An 18,996-nucleotide genomic window follows, 5' to 3' on the forward strand; every position below is an offset into this window, starting at 1 on the left:
GCTGCGGGCGTCTGGGAAGCCTGTGCCGACCTCACGGTGCGCTGTCCACCTGGCGCCGTCCTAAGAAATCAAGTTTATTCCGAACAGCCCGGCGCCCGGCCCCTGCAGGCGGGCACAGCCCAGGGCTCGCTGGTGTTCGCTCTTGACGGTCATCCTCGGAGGGTGTCCCCACCCTGGCTTCCTGCCACACGGGGCCCAGGGCCTGGCAGAGTCCTGCCCAGCAAGTGCCAGTGCACAGGGTTGGAGTAACCTGAGGCGGGAGCCCGGAGGGGGTGCGGGTGGGGGCGGGGTCCAGCCAGCCCAGTGCCCTGCAGGCTGTGAGGCCCACGCTGCCTGAGCTTTGGGTTTCCTGTGTGTGAGCTGGGGCCGATAAGTGCAGTGATTTCAACCTTTGTCATCGCATGGCACACCCAAAATTTATTTTTGGCTGATCTGACCAAAAAAAAAGAAAAAAAATGGTATCATTTTGATTAATTCACACTGGACGGCTATTGTTGTGTTGGCTGTTGTCTTTTTATTTTACAATCTAAGGGGAAAGAGGCCAGAGCCCCTGACTGAATAGTCAGGGATTGGGGTTTGCATGTTTTTAAACTCCTGCAGTTGGCGTGTCATTGGGGCAGGAGGTGGGGGTCCATCCCGTCAGGGTGTGCGGGGGAGGCAACCGGTCGATGTTTCTCTCTCACGTTGATGTTTCTCGCCCTCCCACCCCCGACTCCAATCTAAAATAATTTTTTTTAAATGTTATGCCTGGCCCGGCCGTGGTGGCTCAGTGGTTGAGCATCGACCTATGAACCAGGAGATCGAGTGGTTCGATTCCCGGTACATGCCCGGGTTCCGGGCTCGATCCCCAGTGTGGGGCCTGCAGGAGGCAGCCGATCCATGATTCTCTCTCATCATCGATGTTTTTCTCTCCCTCTCTCTCTCCCTTCCTCTCTGAAATCAATAAAAATATATTTGAAAAAAAATAATTTCAGACTCACTGCAAAGAATACCCATATACCCTCCGCCCAGGTTCCTCCGGCAGGAGCTGGGGTTCTGGCTCTTGCTCTCTGCGCGCGCACGCACCCTTCCACGCCACCTGAGAGCTAGTCGTTGACACACCTGATTCCTCCTTCGCCCCGTAAGGTCTGCAGCGCCTGCTTCTTGAAAACAAGCAACCACAGTGAACAGATAGAAATCAGGAGGTCAGCACTCTGCACCCGATTGTGTAACCTGCCCACCTCACGCGCTCGGTTCATGGGTGTTGGCGTGAGGACTTTTACAGCCGAGAAAGGTATGTTTTTCTGTGTGTTTGTTTCCTAGGCCAGCGTCCCGTCCAAGGTCAGGATCCTGTTGCCTTGGCCGCCTCCGACCTGGGACAGTCCCTGTCACTCTCCCCTCGTCACCCCCTGCACATCCCGGGGGCCTGCAGGCCAGGTGCCCAGGCCGGCCTCGCTCCGGTTCTCTGCCGCTTCCTCCTGATCAGACGCAGGTGGGGCTCTGGGTGGCCGTGGCTTAGCGTGGGCGGCCATGACAGACACGGACGGAGGCCGGTGGCTGGGCCAGACACCGATTTCCTCGGAGTTCTGGACATTGGAAGTCACGTCTCTGAGTGTCCAAATTTCCTCTTCTTACCAGGACACCCGTCGGGCCGGGTTCGGGGCCCCTCACGGCCTCAGGTGAACTTCATCACCTCTTAACACCTGCCTCCAGCAGGGCCGCAGCGGGGGCGGGGTGGGGGTGGGGGTGGCTGTTCAGCCCTGAACAGGCGGGACCGCCCAGGTGGTGCGTTTGTCCCAGCTTTCCACGGGGCTGTCCTGCTGCCCGAAGCGAGTGATCACCTGGGTGAGCTGGGGCCGCCAGGTTTCTCCACGAGAGGTTCTGTTTCTCTGTGAACAGCAAGGATTCCACGGGAGGGAGGGAGGGACTGTTGCCACGGCTCCTCGCAGCCGCCATTCCTTCTGTGTGTGTCACTCTCTCCTGGGACCGAGAGCTCTCCCTGACCCAGACCCAGACGGGGGCTGGTGGGGAGCAGGGGGTGGGCTTTGGTGGCAGGAAGAGTTGGGGGACCTGGATTCCACTCTGCTCAGGGCTCAGGAGGGCAGGGACCGCCCCCATCTGTAAAGGAGGGGTGAGCGGGATCCCCGTGGGGGTGGGATGGGTGACACGGAGAAAGGTGTTTCCCACCTGGTCCCGAGCCTTCCCCGGGAAGAGCGTGGCCCCCCAGGCCTGGAAAGGCAGAGAAAGACACGGGAGCTTCCTGTGGCCCCGGGCGGCAGGGCCTTCAAGAAAAGTGGTGCCAAGCCCTGACCGTTTGGCTCAGTGGATAGAGCGTCAGCCTGCGGACTGAAGGGTCCCAGGTTCGATTCCGGTCAAGGGCATGTACCTTGGTTGCAGGCACATCCCTAGTGGGGAGTGTGCAGGAGGCAGCCGATCGATGTTTCTCTCTCATCGATGTTTCTAACTCTCTATCCCTCTCTCTTCCTCTCTGTAAAAAATCAGTAAAATATATATATTTTTAAAAACCAGGGACACTCACCGGCAGAGAGTTCTCCACCCCGTGGGTCTCGCAGCATCGCCGCCCCTCCCCCCAGATTCGATACAAATGCAAAGTCCAGGCTGCACCAGGCCTGCTGGACCCTCAGACACGTTGGGGGTGCGCCTGGCAGTCGGGGACTTGCTGGTCTGTACCCTTGAGGCCTTTGCCAAAGGCCCTGCCACCTTCCTCTGGACTCAGCTCCGCGAGGGCCCGCCTGCCCTTCCTGGGTCCCGCCTGCAGTGCCGAGGCCTCCACAAGCCGCTCTGCTTGGATTTGCTCCTGCTCAGCCTCAGCCTGGTAGGTTGCTGGCTCCAGGTCGGGCCGGTTGCTGCAGGCTCCTGCCTCTGCCTCGGGCCAGCAGCTCCCCTGCTCCGGCTCCCCTGCTCCGGCTCCCCTGCTCCAAGCTCCCCTGCTCCGGCTCCCCTGCTCCGGCTCCCCTGCTCCGGCTCCCCTGCTCCAGCACCCCTGCTCTGGCTCCCCTGCTCCAAGCTCCCCTGCTCCGGCTCCCCTGCTCCGGCTCCCCTGCTCCGGCTCCCCTGCTCCAAGCTCCCCTGCTCCGGCTCCCCTGCTCCGGCTCCCCTGCTCCAAGCTCCCCTGCTCCGGCTCCCCTGCTCTGGCTCCCCTGCTCCGGCTCCCCTGCTCCGGCTCCCCTGCTCCAAGCACCCCTGCTCCGGCTCCCCTGCTCCAAGCTCCCCTGCTCCGGCTCCCCTGCTCCAAGCTCCCCTGCTCCGGCTCCCCTGCTCCGGCTCCCCTGCTCCAAGCTCCCCTGCTCCGGCTCCCCTGCTCCGGCTCCCCTGCTCCGGCTCCCCTGCTCCAGCACCCCTGCTCCGGCTCCCCTGCTCCAAGCTCCCCTGCTCCGGCTCCCCTGCTCCGGCTCCCCTGCTCCAAGCTCCCCTGCTCCGGCTCCCCTGCTCCGGCTCCCCTGCTCCAAGCTCCCCTGCTCCGGCTCCCCTGCTCTGGCTCCCCTGCTCCGGCTCCCCTGCTCCGGCTCCCCTGCTCCAAGCACCCCTGCTCCGGCTCCCCTGCTCCAAGCTCCCCTGCTCCGGCTCCCCTGCTCCAAGCTCCCCTGCTCCAAGCTCCCCTGCTCCGGCTCCCCTGCTCCGGCTCCCCTGCTCCGGCACCCCTGCTCCGGCTCCCCTGCTCCGGCTCCCCTGCTCCAAGCTCCCCTGCTCCGGCTCCCCTGCTCCGGCTCCCCTGCTCCAAGCTCCCCTGCTCCGGCTCCCCTGCTCCGGCTCCCCTGCTCCAAGCTCCCCTGCTCCGGCTCCCCTGCTCCAAGCTCCCCTGCTCCGGCTCCCCTGCTCCGGCTCCCCTGCTCTGGATCCCCTGCTCCAGCTCCCCTGGTCCGGCTCCTCCCAAGACTCTTCCGCTCAGAGGCTCTGCTCCAGCTCGGGGTCCTGAGCCCTGGGGAGAGGCCATCCTGCCCTCCTGGCGTCGGTCCATCCGTCCTCCACGTAGAGAGAGTGGGCTCCCGCTGGCTGCTGTGCGTGCTGGGGCGGCCGGTTCCCATGGTGGGATCCCACAAAAATAAACAGCACACTGCTTCCTCAGAAAAGGCCCTTGGGCCTCGCCTCTGAGTGTGTGCTGGTGTGTCCATCCTCTTCACCAGCTGTCCCGGGGAGGGCGCCAGGGGGCCCCACAGTGAGGGAAGGACAGGAAACGGGATGGGGGAGGGCCAGGAGTGAGGCTCTCAGCCACCAAAAGGGCTGTCACTGGGAGGCTGAGGGAGGGACAGAGGAGGGGCTGAGCGGGTCCTGGCAGGTGTGGAGGGAGGGCGTGCCTGCCCCAGCCAGGCCTCGCGCTGGCAGGTTCTTTGGGGGGTGGGGGGGTTCCCTTAGTCCGAAGGGCAGTCTGCGCACCAGCCCCTGGATCTGGGAGAACGCCAAGGGGAAATCACACTGAACGGCTGGGAAGGGACTTGCCGAGCTCACCTGGCCAGGGAGGGGCAGTGCCCGACCCGGTGCTGGCAGCTCACCCGCTGCACTGGCAGGAGGGGAGGCCCCTGGGTCCACAGGCAGGGAGGGCGGGGGGAGAGGGAGGCTGCAGGCACGGGTGTTTGGGAGACGAGCCCTTCAGAGGAGGAGGACAGTTCCGGGCGAGGATTTGGCCGATCAAGCCTTTGACTCATCAGCCCTCTGGGCGCCAGTGAGAAATGCCCGCACGTCACGTCATCCGTTCTGCTCTCGTGCAGAGTCAGTCCCACAGAAGTGCACCCTTGGCCCTGATATGGGGGTGCTGAGTTCTCAACATGTTTTTGTTGGTGGTGGTGGTGGTTTTTTAGAGAGAGTGGAAGGGAGGGGGGAGGGGGAGAGAGAGAGACATGGATGTGAGAGACACATCGATCGGTTGCCTCCCCGTCAAGACCCCACTGGGGCCAGAGCTCTAACCACTGAGCACGCCGGCCAGGGCTTAGCCTGTGTCACTGAGTATCTCCAAGGTGCTGGGACATTGAAAGAAGTGTCCTTGGCCCCGGAAGCTTCATCAGCCACGGGAGTGAAGACTGAGGGGCAAGTCAATGCACCGTCGCAGCTCAGTCCTCGCCTCCCAGGGCATCTTGTTTCATCTTTTTAAATGGACCCTAAGCTAGGGCGTTCTGAATATAAGCGACATTGTCCTCGCCCTGCGCCTATACCCACTGTTCCTCCAGAGGGGAAATAAAGGGACTTGTATAAGCACCTACTGTGTGCCAGGCGCTTAGTGAGGGCACCTCTTGGCACAGCCTCTGAGACGGACACCGTTGCTCTGTTCACAAATGCCACAAAGGGGCCCAACAAGGGGGGCGGCTCACCTCGAGGCCAGGGCTGCAGGGATGGGATGGGCAGCCAGGCCCTGCGCTTCCCACTGTCCTGCCTGCCTTCCTGGCCAGGAGCCCTGGGGACCCCTCATGAGCAGGCAGTGGAGCTGCCCGATGCCTCCGAGGGGCAGGGGGCTTCTCCGAGGGGCAGGGGGCTTCTCCGAGGAAGCCGGGTCTGGAGAGGGCGCCCAGGGCGGTGGGCACATGGACAAGATGTCCCCTCCTCCTGCACTCTACGTGCCGGGCACTCTATTGCTGGGCACTCTACTTGCTGGTCACTCTCAAAAGCACCGCCTGGGCCCGGGCAGGCAGCTCAGTAGGTTAGAGCTTCATCCTAATTCTCCAAGGTTTCAGATTTGACCTCTGTCCGGTCAGGGCACAGACAAGCAGCAACCGATGATGCATCAACAGGTGGAACAACAAATCAATGTTTGTCTCTGTCAAACCCATCAACCAATAAAAGTTCAATCAATCAATAAAAGTTGTTTAAAAAGCACCTGCCGGGGAGAGAAACCAAGATGGCGGCATAGGTAAACACCGGAGTTTGCTGCCTCAAACAACCACTTCAAAAATACAACTAAAAGACGGAACGGACATTATCCAAAACCACAGGAAGGCTGGCTGAGTGGAAATTCTACAACTAGAAGGAAAGAGAAAAGCATACTGAGACTCAGAGGAGGCGCAGTGCTGAAGTAAAATACTAAGGTGCGGAGTGCATGCGGAGTGGGCTGGCGGCTGAGGGCGCGGTTATCGTTTTCAATCGGGAGGGAGTCTCAGGCTCTGAGCTCCAGTTCCGGGCGAGTCTCTAGGGACCCAGACTCATACGGGAGAAGCGGGACTGTCTGGCATCGGTTGGAACTCGAGGGCAGCTTTCTCTCCAAGGGGCTTGCAGCAATTGCCGAGACACTGAGAAGCAGAGCCTCTGAGGGCAGGACTGAGAGCAGCCATAATTGCTCAATCCGCCCTGTTGATCCCCTGGGACCCCGCCCGGCCCAAGCCCTGCAGGGAGGCTTTTGCTGGATAGCCTCAGGCAGAGGCTAGATTAGCACCTCCCTAGAGATCCAGGAGCCAGTGTACCCAGAGGTCAGAGTGGGACCATCCAGTTTGCAGCTCCGTGGAACCATAAAGGACACACTCAGGGGGCAGACTCAGTGAGCACCAAAGCCCCACTGAAGCAAGTCTTGCCCTGAGGGGTGTCTCCAGCACAGAAGTTCTCCCACTGCAGACACAGCTGATTCTCACAGCCAATTGGCCTGGAGGTCAATCCCTCCCAGTGATAACTACAACAACCAAGGCTTAACTACAACAAGACTGTGCACAAAGCCCACAAGGGGGTGCACCAAGAGTGTCCTCCTCAGGTAATTGGGGAGGCTGAACCACTGGGCACTAGAGGACATCTAGCACAGGAAACCACTCTATCAACACAGGGAAGCATAAAAAATGCGGAGACAAAGAAACAGGTCACAAATGACAGAAATGGAGGAAAGCAAACTACTGGATATAGAGTTCAAAACCACACTTTTAAGGTTTTTCAAGAACTTTCTAGAAACTGCCGATAAACTTAATGAGATCTACAAGAAATCTAATGAGACCCTCGAGGTTGTGATAAAGGACCAAGTAGATATTAAGCATACAGTGACTGAAATAAAGAATATTATACAGACTCCCAACAGCAGACTAGAGGATTGCAAGAATCAAGTCAATGATTTGAAATACGAAGAAGCAAAAAACACCCAACCGGAAAAGCAAAATGAAAAAAGAATCCAAAAATACGAAGAGAGTGTAAGGAGCCTCTGGGACAGCTTCAAGCGTACCAACATCCGAATTATAGGGGTGCCAGAAGATGAGAGAGAGCAAGATATTGAAAACCTATCTGAAGAAATAATGACAGAAAACTTCCCCTACCTGGTGAAAGAAAAAGACTTAAAAGTCCAGGAAGCACAGAGAACCCCAAACAAAAGGAATCCAAAGAGGACCACACCAAGACACATCATAATTAAAATGCCCAGAGCAAAAGACAAAGAGAGAATCTTAAAAGCAGCAAGAGAAAGAAAGTCAGTTACCTACAAGGGAATACCCATACGACTGTCAGCTGATTTCTCAACAGAAACTTTGCAGGCCAGAAGGGAGTGGCAAGAAATATTCAAAGTGATGAATGCCAAGAACCTACAACCAAGATTACTTTACCCAGCAAAGCTATCATTCAGAATTGAAGGTCAGATAAAGAGCTTCACAGATAAGGAAAAGCTAAAGGAGTTCATCACCACCAAACCAGGATTATATGAAATGCTGAAAGGTATCCTTTAAGAGGAAGAAGAAGAAAAAGGTAAAGATACAAATTATGAACAACACATACACATCTATCAACAAGTGAATCTGAAAATCAAGTGAATAAATAATCTGATGAACAGATTGAACTGGTGATTATAATAAAATCAGGGGCATAGAAAGGGAATGGACTGACTATTCCTGGGGGGGAAAGGGGTGTGGGAGATGCGGGAAGAGACTGGACAAAAATCGTGCACCTATGGATGAGGACAGTGGGTGGGGAGTAAGGGCGGAGGGTGGGGTGGGAACTGGGTGGAGGGGAGCTATGGGGGGAAAAAAGAGGAACAAATGTAATAATCTGAACAATAAAGATTTAATTAATAAAAAATAAATAAATAAAAAGCACCTGCCTCTGCACACATGGGCTCAGTCCTGGGCACACACCTGCCTCCCACATGCATGTGCACCGGCTTCTGTAACGTCTCCTTTGTCAAGGGGCAAGGGGGGGGAGGGGGGCGCAGTCAGGTCCCTTCCCTATGAAGCAGATGAACGTTCCTGAACACCCGCCTGCCAGCTGTCCCCGCCTTCCCCAACCCCACCCCTAAACACACACACACACACACACACACACTCGCGGAGAGGATTTCCTCCCTCAGCCTCGCTCCTGCCTCCTCCTAAACAGCGTCTGGTCTGGCAGCCACCAGAACCGCCTGCGTCAAGGGCTGGGACCCTGCGCCCCCTCCCTCGGTGCCCAGGTAAGGAGGCGGTGGTGGGGCTGGGCAGCGTGGTGCCCTCTCTGCACCCACGAGAGATGAGCTTCTCCAGGGGAGAGGCTGCTAACTGCCAGGATGGCAGAGGGATGACGGACTGGAGGGGACGTGCTGCTCAGAGGAGGGGCCTGCATTTTCTTCAGCATTAACTGGACCGCAGAGCCGTCTTGGGGTCACAGGCCCGAGTTCACCCCCCAGAAGGTCGAGGAGTCGGGGTGCAGACCCGGGTCCCTGACTCCGAAAGCTGGTGTGAGTCTCTGCTCCAGCCCCTGCCAAGACGGCCCCGTGCTGGGCTCCCTCCGACTGACTCTGCAGCCAGAGGACGCACCTGGCTGCTCCCCGGAGGGGGGGGGGGCGGGGCGGCAGGCCGGTGCTCTCTGAGCACCCCCAGGGGCCCTGGGCGCAGCTGCTGGACGGCAGGGGATGGCCAGGTGCAGAGGGGATGGCACTCGGCTGCCTGCCTGGAGGCTGCGCGAGTTGCTTCTCCAAACCTCAGTTCCTCTTCTGAAAAGTGGGATCTCACAGGCCACTGTGCGTGAGTGAGCTTTCTCAGGCAGCACGGCCCCTCAGCGCCCACTGCCTGCCCGCATCCCAGCGCCAAGGGGCTCAGCTGCCGGGGAATCTAGACTGATATCCCAGGACCTCACCCTGCAAAGGAACGTGGTCCCTGAGGAAGGGGGCGGACATTCTCATCCTAGCCGACAGCGCTTCCCTAGGGAGAGGGGTACCCTCCCCCCACTTCCTTCTCTTCTTCCTCTCATCTCTTACCCGGAGCAGAGGGAGAGGGAAGAACGCGGGCCGAGCGCTGAACTGTTATTTCTCTGCTTGTCTGTATGGTTTCGGTGGCTTTGGGGCAAGTTATTTAAACACTCGCGCCTCAGTTTTCTCATCTGCAAAATGGAATGGAGAGAAGTACTGGCACCTTTCTTGCAGTGCAGTAAGCAGGAGAGCATCCGTGTAAGAAACCTACCACAGTCCTGGCGTGCTGTGGGGGCCCGGGCAACCTGAGCCCTTCCCCCCCCCCACCCCCCCACCCCCACCCCCGACTCCGGACGTGGTCCAGGCAGCCCCAGTCCCTCAGCCTCCTCAGCCCTCACAGCAGATGGAGTCAGGTTCTCCGCGAGGCTGTGGGCGTGCACATCTCGGGGGCCTGCACACCTGCGAGGCTGGCTTCTCCAGCGATTCCCGGAATAGCTGCTCAGGCAGCGTCTGTGGCCGGAGTGCACGGCCCAGTGAACAAATGGATGAACAGGCGGGGCTTCCTGGGGCCCCCACCGGCGGGGAGGGGTCTCTGCGGGAGGCCCAGCAGGTGGTTCCTCCTGCGCTCCCCCTCTTATCTTAGTTCCTCTTCAACCATCGGAGGAGGGGCCGCCTCCATTATTTACCGTCAACACACCCAACCGGCCACTGTGGGAGCAAAGGGCCCCAAGGAGACTGCAGAGACACAAGGTCAGAGGCTGCTGTGGGTGGGGGAGGGACGACATCCCTTAAAGGCGCAGGCTCCGTCCGTTTGTCCATCCCCAGGCCCCGTGAGCCCTCCTGCCTTGAGGGGAGGCCTCAGCCGCGCTCGTTCTCCAGGGTCGGGGGGGGGGGGGGGGGGAAGGGGTCCTTCCTGGCCCGACCTTGTTCCCATGTCTCCACGTGAGCTTAGGCATCTGCCTCACGACAACCTCGCTGACATCCACGTGGGGTTGCTGTGGGCCGGCCCTGCTCCACATGCTCATTTATTAGCTCATTTATTCCCCAACCACGCTCTGAGCGAGGTCATGTTATGACGGACAGGCATGTTGCCCAGAGGGAGGCTGCACGGTCAGCAGCAGGGGAGCTGAGAAGTCTCTCATCACTTCCGATCCCAGGGGCCTCGCCAATCACATCCGTGAGTCAGACCCCGTCTCCTGGCCAGGGCCCCCTGTTGCCCTGCACCGCCCACCTCCGTGCCTGCTTCTCTGCAGGGCAGCGCCCAGCATGCTGGCCAACGTCACCGCGAAGCCGCTCTGCCCGCTCCTGGAGCACATGACCCGCGTCCAGAGCCACAGCAACTCCAGCATCCGCTACATGGACCACGCGTCGGCGCTGCTGCACGGGCTGGCCTCGCTGCTGGGCCTGGTGGAGAACGGCCTGGTGCTCTACCTGGTGGGCTGCCGCATGCGCCAGACCGTGGTCACCACCTGGGTGCTGCACCTGGCGCTGTCCGACCTGCTGGCCGCCGCCAGCCTGCCCTTCTTCACCTACTTCCTGGCCGTGGGCCACTCGTGGGAGCTGGGCACCACCTTCTGCAAGCTGCACTCCTCCGTCTTCTTCCTCAACATGTTCGCCAGCGGCTTCCTGCTCAGCGCCATCAGCCTGGACCGCTGCCTGCAGGCGCTGCGGCCCGTGTGGGCGCAGAACCACCGCACGGTGGCGGCGGCCCACAAGGTGTGCCTGGCGCTCTGGGCCCTGGCGGCGCTCAACACGGCGCCCTACTACGTGTTCCGGGACACCATCCCGCGGCGGGACGGGCGCATCATGTGCTACTACAACCTGCTGCTCCTCAACCCCGGGCCCGACCACGACGCCACGTGCAACGCGCGCCAGGTGGCCCTGGCCGTCAGCAAGTTCCTGCTGGCCTTCCTGGTGCCGCTGGCCATCATCGCCGCCAGCCACCTGGCCGTGAGCGCGCAGCTGCGCCACCGCGGCCGCCGGCGCTCGGGCCGCTTCGTGCGCCTGGTGGCGGCCGTGGTGGCGGCCTTCGCGCTCTGCTGGGGGCCCTACCACGTCTTCAGCCTCCTGGAGGCGCGCTCGCACGGCGACCCGGCGCTGCGGCCGCTGGTGTGGCGCGGGCTGCCCTTCGTCACCAGCCTGGCCTTCCTCAACAGCGTGGTCAACCCGCTGCTCTACGTGCTCACCTGCCCCGACATGCTGCGCAAGCTGCGCCGCTCCCTGCGCAGCGTCCTGGAGAGCGTGCTGGTGGAGGACGGCGAGCTGGGCGCGGGCAGCCGCCGCCGCTCCTCCTCCGCCGCCCCCGCCCCGCGCGCCCTCGGCGCGCCCCGGCCTGCGCGCCTGCTGGGCTGGCTGCGCGGAGTCCGCGCGGCGCCGCCCGCGAAGGGCCGGGGACCCCAGGAGAGGGGCCCCCTGAACCGGGAGCTGAGCAACACCTCGGATTAGAGGCGCGGCCGGCATCGCCGTCCCCCTGCAAGGCACCAGCGCAGGCATCCGGGAGGCACGGGCGTTAAAATGCAGATCCCCGGGCGCGGCCTCGGAGAGCGTGTCCCAGGGGCAGGCCCGGGAGTCTGCATTTTAAAGTGCCCGCGTGGCTCAGTGAAGCCTTTTCAGCACAGCCACGCACACCTCCCTGCGCGCCGCCTAGGGACCCCCGTGCAGTCTGCCAGCAGCCGGGCGGGCGCTGAGATCTGCGTTGCCAACAAGCCCAGGAGGCGATGTCCCAGTCGGTGCCGCTGGTCCACCCACCACGTGGGGCTAAGATCCTAAGACTCCTCCAACTAGGGCAGGACGCCCTACAGACACAGGGCGCATCTTGGAGCTCAACTTTACCAGGTTTGGGAGGAGGGGGCGGGGTGTTTTTACAGAAACCAGTGAGGTGGTTTTGGAGCAGAGGAGTAAGGTTGGAAGCCCTGTTCCAGTCTAGGGCTGAGGAGCAATGTTGAGCCGGGCGCCCTGCCCACCTTCTGGAGGCCGCGTCCTCTCAGCCGTTGCTACAGACGCGGAAATGGAGGTGCGGGGTGGTGTGACCTGCCCAGAGCGGAGCCCGCCCGCTGACCACCGTTCTCATTCGCTCGGTTACTATGTAGTGGTGAGAGCACAGCCTGGCACCCCAGCTGATGGAGACGGTGACTGTGGGGGCCCCATCTCCACCCGCTGGCCCAGCCTTGTTCAGTGTTAAAGGTGAAGCAAAGGGGAGCTGTGGTCAAGTGTTTGGGAACTAGGCTGGCCATGTGCAGTGGGTGTCTTCACGGACGCTCCTCAGTCTGGAGTATTTTCATGTGCCCAGCAGCTGCAGGTCACAGCCCGTATCCCGAGCTAACGTGCACCTCTGGGTGCCTGCTGTCCCGTGGCACGCTGCGCGGGCAATGCTGGTCACCCAAGAGCCTTGCAGCGCCCACCTCCGACTACACAGGGGCCTGTGTGCCCGGGACAGCGGGTCCCCTTCCTCCGCCTGCCGGGGACTCGAGGTCAGACCGCACATTCGACTCTGCATCCCGGGGCCTGGCGCAGAGCTGGTGCCAGCACGTTTGGGGGCGAAGCATTAGTGGAAGAGCCCATGCTCCCTGTGCCACCCCCTGGCTGGGTCCCTGGAGTCTGGGCAGGTTTACTGCTCACTCCCAGGACCAGGCAGGGCAGCCCACAGCAGGTGCCTGGCAAACTGAACAGCCGCCTTACAGCTGACAGACAGACATCCGTCGGAACCTCTCGCCCAGGCCCCTCCCCGCTTTAGTCACTGCACTGCTGCCACCTGCCGCGCAATACACTGTTTATTGTTTGCTCCATGGGAGTGAGAGCTCCTGGGCAGCGACTCATCTGCATTCCCTGGCACCTGTGCTGTGCCTGTATACAGCAGGTGCTCAATAAATATGCTTGTAGACTGGATGGGCGTGAGTTCGGCACATCTTTGGGGCTTCTGCAGAGGCTGGTACAGGAGAGGGGCTGGAGGGGAACCCTGCAACCTCCCCTTTTCACCTTTCAGTGTTGCAAGTGGGTGAGCTGGGCTCAGTGGGTGCAGAGGTGCCCAGCAGCTCAGGAAGGGATGGGGAGCTGGGTTCTCCCTGCCGGCCTCCTGGTCTGGGACGGGCCCAGACCTTGAGACAGAACATGCACATTTGGAGGAGTCACCCTTCAGGCACCAGCTCCCCGAGGAAGCAGAACGGGCTCTCCTGGGCTTGAAGGCACTTGGGGAAAGAGGGGAGGGAGCTGACCCTCCCCAGGCCCCCCAACCTCTGCCAGGGCCCGGCTCCCCCTGGGCTGTCTGACAGAGACCTGCCTGAGTCCCAGAGGCTCAGGGCCCCATCCAGAGTGGGTCCCGCCCACGGAGCCGGAGTGGGAGTGTGGGCCCAGCAGAGGCGCGTGGCTGGCTCCAGGGGCCTCTGGCGCCGCTCAGACCTTGGCTGCCGCCCGGGGCAGCTGCTGCAGCAGGGCCAGCGTGTCCCGCTTCTCGATGGAGCGCAGCTGCTTCTTCTTCGCCCGCTTGAGCTTGGCGGGGTTTCGGATCTGGGGGTGCGAGGGCAAAGCAGCGATGAGGCTGGAGTCTGCCCCTGCTCCCCAGGGAGAGGGAGGCCTGGGGAGGGAGGGCAGGGGGCAGGGACGGGCGCCACTCACCACTTGGACGATCTCGGCCTTGCGCTCATTCTCCAGGCGGCGTTTCAGGTTCTCGGCGCGGCGCTGCTTCTTCTCCTGGGTGCATGGGGGGAGACGTGGGTCTGGGTGAGGGAGCCCTGGGCGCTCAGGCACCCAAGGGAGAGCTGGCAGAGTTCCCGGGGGGGTGGGGGGACCTTGTCTCCCGGATCCTGGGGGTGGGCGGGTAGAGGGCCCATGGGACTGCCGTGGGGGGAGGTCCTGACTCCACCCGAGAAGGTGGGCGCCTGGGCAGGCAGCTGAGGACAGAGGCTTAGGCGGCTGCGGGGACTCAGACACGGTGCTCCCCACCGGGAAACTCAGGCACCTGTAGAGAGGCCCCTGGGAGGAGGGGGCCGGTCCCCTCACCCCACCCTCTGCCCCTGAAGTCCAGGTGCCCAGGTGCGGGGCTGGGAAGGGTGAGGCCGCAGGAAAGAGGCTCTGGTTCGAATCCTGACGCGGCTACTTCTTAAAGGGTGACCGTGCAGTTAACCTCTGTGCTTGGCCGTCTTTACAACGAGAACGCCCACCTACGTGTGTTTGGGGGAGTGAGGGGGCCACTGGGAGCCCAGCAGGTGGACGGAGAGGGAGGCTGTCTGGGAACGGAAGCAGGTTCCCAGCTTTGCTCACTGCCGTCCTGCTGGGCCGGGGTGGGGGTGGACTCCGGGCGGCTGCAGGGCCAGGGCCGCCCTGGGCTTTGGGAACTGAGCGGGCAGGCGTGGCCTGGGCCCCGGTGAGAAATGGGAAGTGAGACTTGGGCTCCCAGGCAGGTCTGGGCGGGGCGGGACAGGAACACCGTGCGAAGGCACAGCGAGGAGGCCTCTTGCCCAAGACGGAGCCGGCTGCATAGGAAGTGAGATAAGGCCTCAGCGCAGGCGACAGCCTCTCCTTCTAAGGACCTCAGGCGCTGGGGCGATTGAAGCCGGTACAGATGACTGAGTAACGGGCCCCCTCCCCTCGGCTGAGTCCAGGGCCTGGGGCACGGGATTTGATGCCTCCTGTACCCTGGGATCACCAGGTGGGGCTGTCCCCTGGTAGCCCTGGTCCTGGTGGGCGTCACTGCTGAACGCCACGGCCTCATTTCTCTGCGTCGCCCGCGGGGGCTTCTCCGAGACGGAGAGGTTGGGCGTGAGCCTCCAACGGGCACGCGTGGCCCTGGGAGAGTATCGGGGAGCTAACTGGGGGAAGCGCGGGCACCCACGGTGCGACGTGTGGCAGCCGCCTCGTGGAGAGCGACAGAGACAATCGGGGAAAGGCTTCCCCACCTGAGCAGGGCCCGGCGCCATCTCACTGAGCGTCCTCCGCCTCCCACCAGTGGGCACGGGGCTTCCTCCCGGCCTCCCCCATCCTCGGGCTGCGCAGAGCCCGGGCTACACTGGACAGCCCACTGGCTTCCCTGCCCTGTGGTCCCAGACTGCGCTTCCGCTCCCGGCCAGGCCCCCTGCCACCCTCAGGGCTCCAGAAAGACCGCCAGCCTCCCCCTGGGCACCTGCGCGAGCCCCCGCCCCCCTCCCAGCAGACACTGGCTCCGCCCTCACCTGCCGGCGCCTCTCCTTCTCCTCCTCCAGGTGCCGGGCGAAGTCCCTGGCCAGCTTCCGCTCCTGCCGCTCCTTCATCTTCCGCTGCCAGGAGGTGCGCAGGGGCTTGTCCTGCACCATCTGGGAGAACCTGGGGGCAGAGGGGCTCGTGGGGTCCTGCGCCTCACCCGGCTCTTTCCTCCAACCCAGTCAGAGCCACCCCCCGCCTGCCTGCGTGCGGGCAGTCGCCCCCCAGGTCAGACCGGGGGGCAGGCAAGGGCTCCCCTCCGGCTGCCTGCCGCGTCTTAAGCCTCTGAGGCGGGGCCTCCTGTTCTGTCCGTTTCAGAGGAGCAAGCCCGGCCCCCCGCCCACCCCGGTTCCCGAATGAACCCCTGCTTGTGACCGAGTCCAGGCCCAGCCTCTGCCAGGAGGCCCTGCTGCTTCCCCCAGGTGCCGGCCGGCCGGGCAAGGGTGCCCTGGAGAGGGCTCCTCCCTCCGGGCGGCGTGGACGGGCACCGTCCTCTGTCACGTCCGGAACCTCTCTCTCCAAGAGGAAGGAGGGCACGGCGCAGCGCAGGCTCGAGGTGACCGGGGGAGTCGAGTTTCTGACGTGCGAGGGTGACATGAGCCACGGGAGGAAAGAGGTCACCTCTGGGCGAAGGCTCACGGCAAGGTGCCGTGACACGCAGGTCGGGGTCCTGCCCGGCGCCAAAAGCCGTCCCTGGGAAGGGTCAGTAAAGCTCTTCTGGGCCGTCTTCTCCCCGTCCTGCTCCACGCGCGTACGGCACACAGTCTGTCCCTTCACCCCACACCTGCCCGCCTCCAGGCTGGTTCTGTCCTGCTCCCCCACTGGGCCTGCTCTGCCCCTCCCTGCCCCTCCCATCCCCTCTCCCCTCCACAAGGCCCGCTGCCGCCGACCTGGCCTCCTGCGCCCAGAACGGGGCTCAGGGTGCACTTCCTCCTGCCCCAACGCGGGGTCTGCGCAGCCCGGGCAGCGGGGACCAGCCACGCAGCCAGAGCACTTTCGGTCACAGTCGCAACGCTCCACGTTCACGCTGTTCAACACGGACGCCAGCAGTCACACTGGCTGCTGAGCGCCTCAAATGGGCCTGGTGTGACTGAGGAAATGAATCTTTACCTGTATTTCATTTTAATCCATTTAAATTTAAATGGCCGCACATGGCAGTGGCTAAGGTGTTGGGCCCTGCGGTTCCAGGGCATCGCTTTACCTGGAGGTGGAGGGAAGACAGGCCTGGGTTCCGAGGCCCGAACCGGCCCCTGTGGGATGACGGCCAGGCCTGGGGCAGGAAAAGGCCCTCTGAGTCTCAGCACCTCACGTGGGAAATGGAGACGAGAGCTGTTCCCATCCCGAAGGCTGGTGGGAGGGTCGCTGAGACAGAGCTGAAGTCCTTAGCACAGCGCTCTGCACATAGTAGGTGCTCAATAAACGCCACCCTTCAGAGAAGGGACAGGCCCGTCCACGGAGCACTGTGCAGAGGCGGCATTTGGCATGAGCCGGGAGGGTGGGCTGCAGCCAGGCCTCCGGCAGCGACGGCCGCCCTCCCCGTCTCTGGGCTCACTCCCTGGCCACTGCAGCTGCTTCCTCGAAGGTCCCAGGCATCAATTCCGTGGCCTTTAGGCCCTAATCCACAAGACCTGCCTGCAGCCTCTGAAGGTGTTTTAATGCTAGTGCGACAGCCTCCTTCCCGGTTTCTCTGCTTCCACCCCGGCCTCCCGCGGTCTGCGCACCCCGGGTCCCTCTGCAGAGCCCGTTTCCTCACATGTAACGTGAAGAGGATCCCGGTATGTGAGAGGAGGCTAAGCCGGCTGCTTCCCAGGGCTCATGTGCAGACCACACGCAGGATGCATGCCGGTCCCTGTTGGAAAGGCTCACCCCCGGCCAGCGCTAGCCTGTCCTGTTTACTCAGGGCTGGTAACACCGTATCACAAAGACACATGACTGTAACATGACAGGGGGTGGACGCAGACCTCTCCGCTTCGGCAAGTCATGGCGGCTTACTGGCTTCTGCCTCCCGCTGGGAGGGCAGACAAAGGTGCAGAACCGCCTGTTGCAGGAATTCACACGTGAGGCCTGCAGGAGCGGCCAGGGGCCGGAGGAAAGCAGCTGGAAACAGCCGTGCCGTCCCGCTCCACGCGCCCCAGGGCTTCCGCCACCTGCTCAGGATCATCACCCGTTTGCAGCCCGGAGGCTGTCTCCAGGCGGCATCTGCCCGGAACCGGGAAGCCCGCCCGCCACGCCCGGCGCTCCCCGCCCGCTGTACCTCTTCTTGGCGCGGTCCTTCCACACCCGCCCCGACTTGGGCTTTCCCTTCGGGACGATGGGAACCTCCGCCTCCTCCTTCCGCTTCTTGGGCGCCGGGGCCTGGGCTGAAGGTCCTGTCCGCTCCTTTGGGCAAAGGCCGTCGCTCGCCCGCTCCCGGGCCGGCGGTGGCTGGCTCGGCAGGCGCTGGCCCCGGGGGGCGCCGGGGGGCTGGGGTGCCGGCTCCTGCGGTGGCGGCGAGGGCTCCGGGCCCGGCGCTTGCTGACCGGGGTGAGGTTCCGGGGACCCAGGCCCCGACGGCCGATGCTGGAGGGGCCGCCGTGCCGCCTCCTCCGCACGCGGCGCCAGCCTCGCGCCCGGGCCTCCGCGGCTCCCGAGGACCTGCGGGGACTCCCCGCCTGGCTTGGGCTCCCGTCGGGGGCGCTCAGGACTCGACGCTGGCTGTCTGCGGGGAGACTCCGGGCCTGGACCTTGCTGGCCCTGGGGGGACCCTGGGCCCGGGCCCGGCTCCCTCCGGGGGGACCCCAGGCCTGCCCCCTGCCCTAGGCTGGGCGACCCCGGGCGTGTCTCGGGCTGACGTCGGGGGGACCCCAGGCCGGGTTGCCGCACACGCCGAGGAGACGCGGGCTCCCTCGTTTCTTCCAGGCTCGACTCGAATTCCGCAAGGGCTCGTCTCGCCCGCGGAGCTGCGGTGGGGCTCTCGGGAGGCTCGGCCTTCGGGCCTCCCAGCCGCCGGCTGCGCCTCAGCGGGGTGTCCATGGCCCAGCCGGGAAATTTCCCAAACGCGAGCGCACGTGCAGTCTCCGGGGCGGCCGGCGCCGTCCTATGACGTCAGGAGCCGCCATATTTGTGCTGGGCGGAAGCGTCCGTAGCCAAAGCGGCCATGTTTGTTTTGGGCGCAGAGGCGGTAGGCGGCCGGAGGGGCGGGGCTTACTAGGCGCATGCGCAGAGCGCTGTGGCGTATTTGCGTGTGACGGAGTGAGTTCTAGCTTGAGGTCGCGGTGGCCTTTCCTGCTGTTTGCAGAGGGGAGAGAGTGCGCAGCCAGGGAGAGGGGCAGGGAGACCCATTTCCGGGAGAGAAGAGAACTGGGAGAAGATCCAGGGAACCCGCAGGCCAGGCTGGGTGAAAACTTGGCCGCTAACCCACTCCTGGGCAACTGGGTAGGGGCCCGCCCTCTGGCCTCAGTGTTTTCGTGTGCCGCGTGGGTGGCCTTGCACTGGCTCTATGCACGGACCCTGTGGGAGCACTCCTCCCTGCCCGAGTGAAGGTGACCTGGCAGGTCCTGGAGGCGGGCGATCTCTTCGTCCTGAGCTGTGGGTTAAATGTGCACACCCTTGCCTTCGCTCGCCCTGGCGCGTTTGGCTCAGTGGACAGAGCGCGGGCCTGCAGACTGAAGGGTCCTGAGTTGATTCTGGCAAAGGGCACGTGCCAGGGTTGCGCGGGATCCCCGGTTGGGGTCGTGCAGGAGGCAGCCCACCCAGGATTCTCTTCATTGATGTTTCTTTCCCTCTCCCTTTCTCTCTGA

At 63.0% G+C, this 18,996-nt stretch overlaps 2 protein-coding genes across 2 annotated transcripts; one reads left to right on the plus strand and one right to left on the minus strand.

The window, feature by feature from the left end:
- The first annotated feature begins 9,977 nt into the window (after positions 1-9,977).
- On the plus strand, positions 9,978-11,874 carry PTGDR2 (prostaglandin D2 receptor 2). The gene has a single exon (XM_059710522.1). It carries the CDS (start codon positions 10,313-10,315, stop codon positions 11,489-11,491), a length of 1,179 nt encoding a protein of 392 aa, XP_059566505.1. The 5' UTR covers positions 9,978-10,312; the 3' UTR covers positions 11,492-11,874.
- A 926-nt stretch (positions 11,875-12,800) lies between these two features.
- Positions 12,801-18,305, minus strand: CCDC86 (coiled-coil domain containing 86). The gene is made up of 4 exons (XM_059710523.1): positions 17,472-18,305; positions 15,211-15,340; positions 13,658-13,732; positions 12,801-13,549 (listed from the first exon to the last, which is right to left on the minus strand). Exons 1-4 carry the CDS (start codon positions 18,227-18,229, stop codon positions 13,436-13,438), a joined length of 1,077 nt encoding a protein of 358 aa, XP_059566506.1. The 5' UTR covers positions 18,230-18,305; the 3' UTR covers positions 12,801-13,435.
- Between the last annotated feature and the right edge of the window lie 691 nt (positions 18,306-18,996).

The sequence above is a fragment of the Myotis daubentonii genome, chromosome 9 (genome assembly GCF_963259705.1).
Source record: "Myotis daubentonii chromosome 9, mMyoDau2.1, whole genome shotgun sequence".
Taxonomy (NCBI): domain Eukaryota; kingdom Metazoa; phylum Chordata; class Mammalia; order Chiroptera; family Vespertilionidae; genus Myotis; species Myotis daubentonii.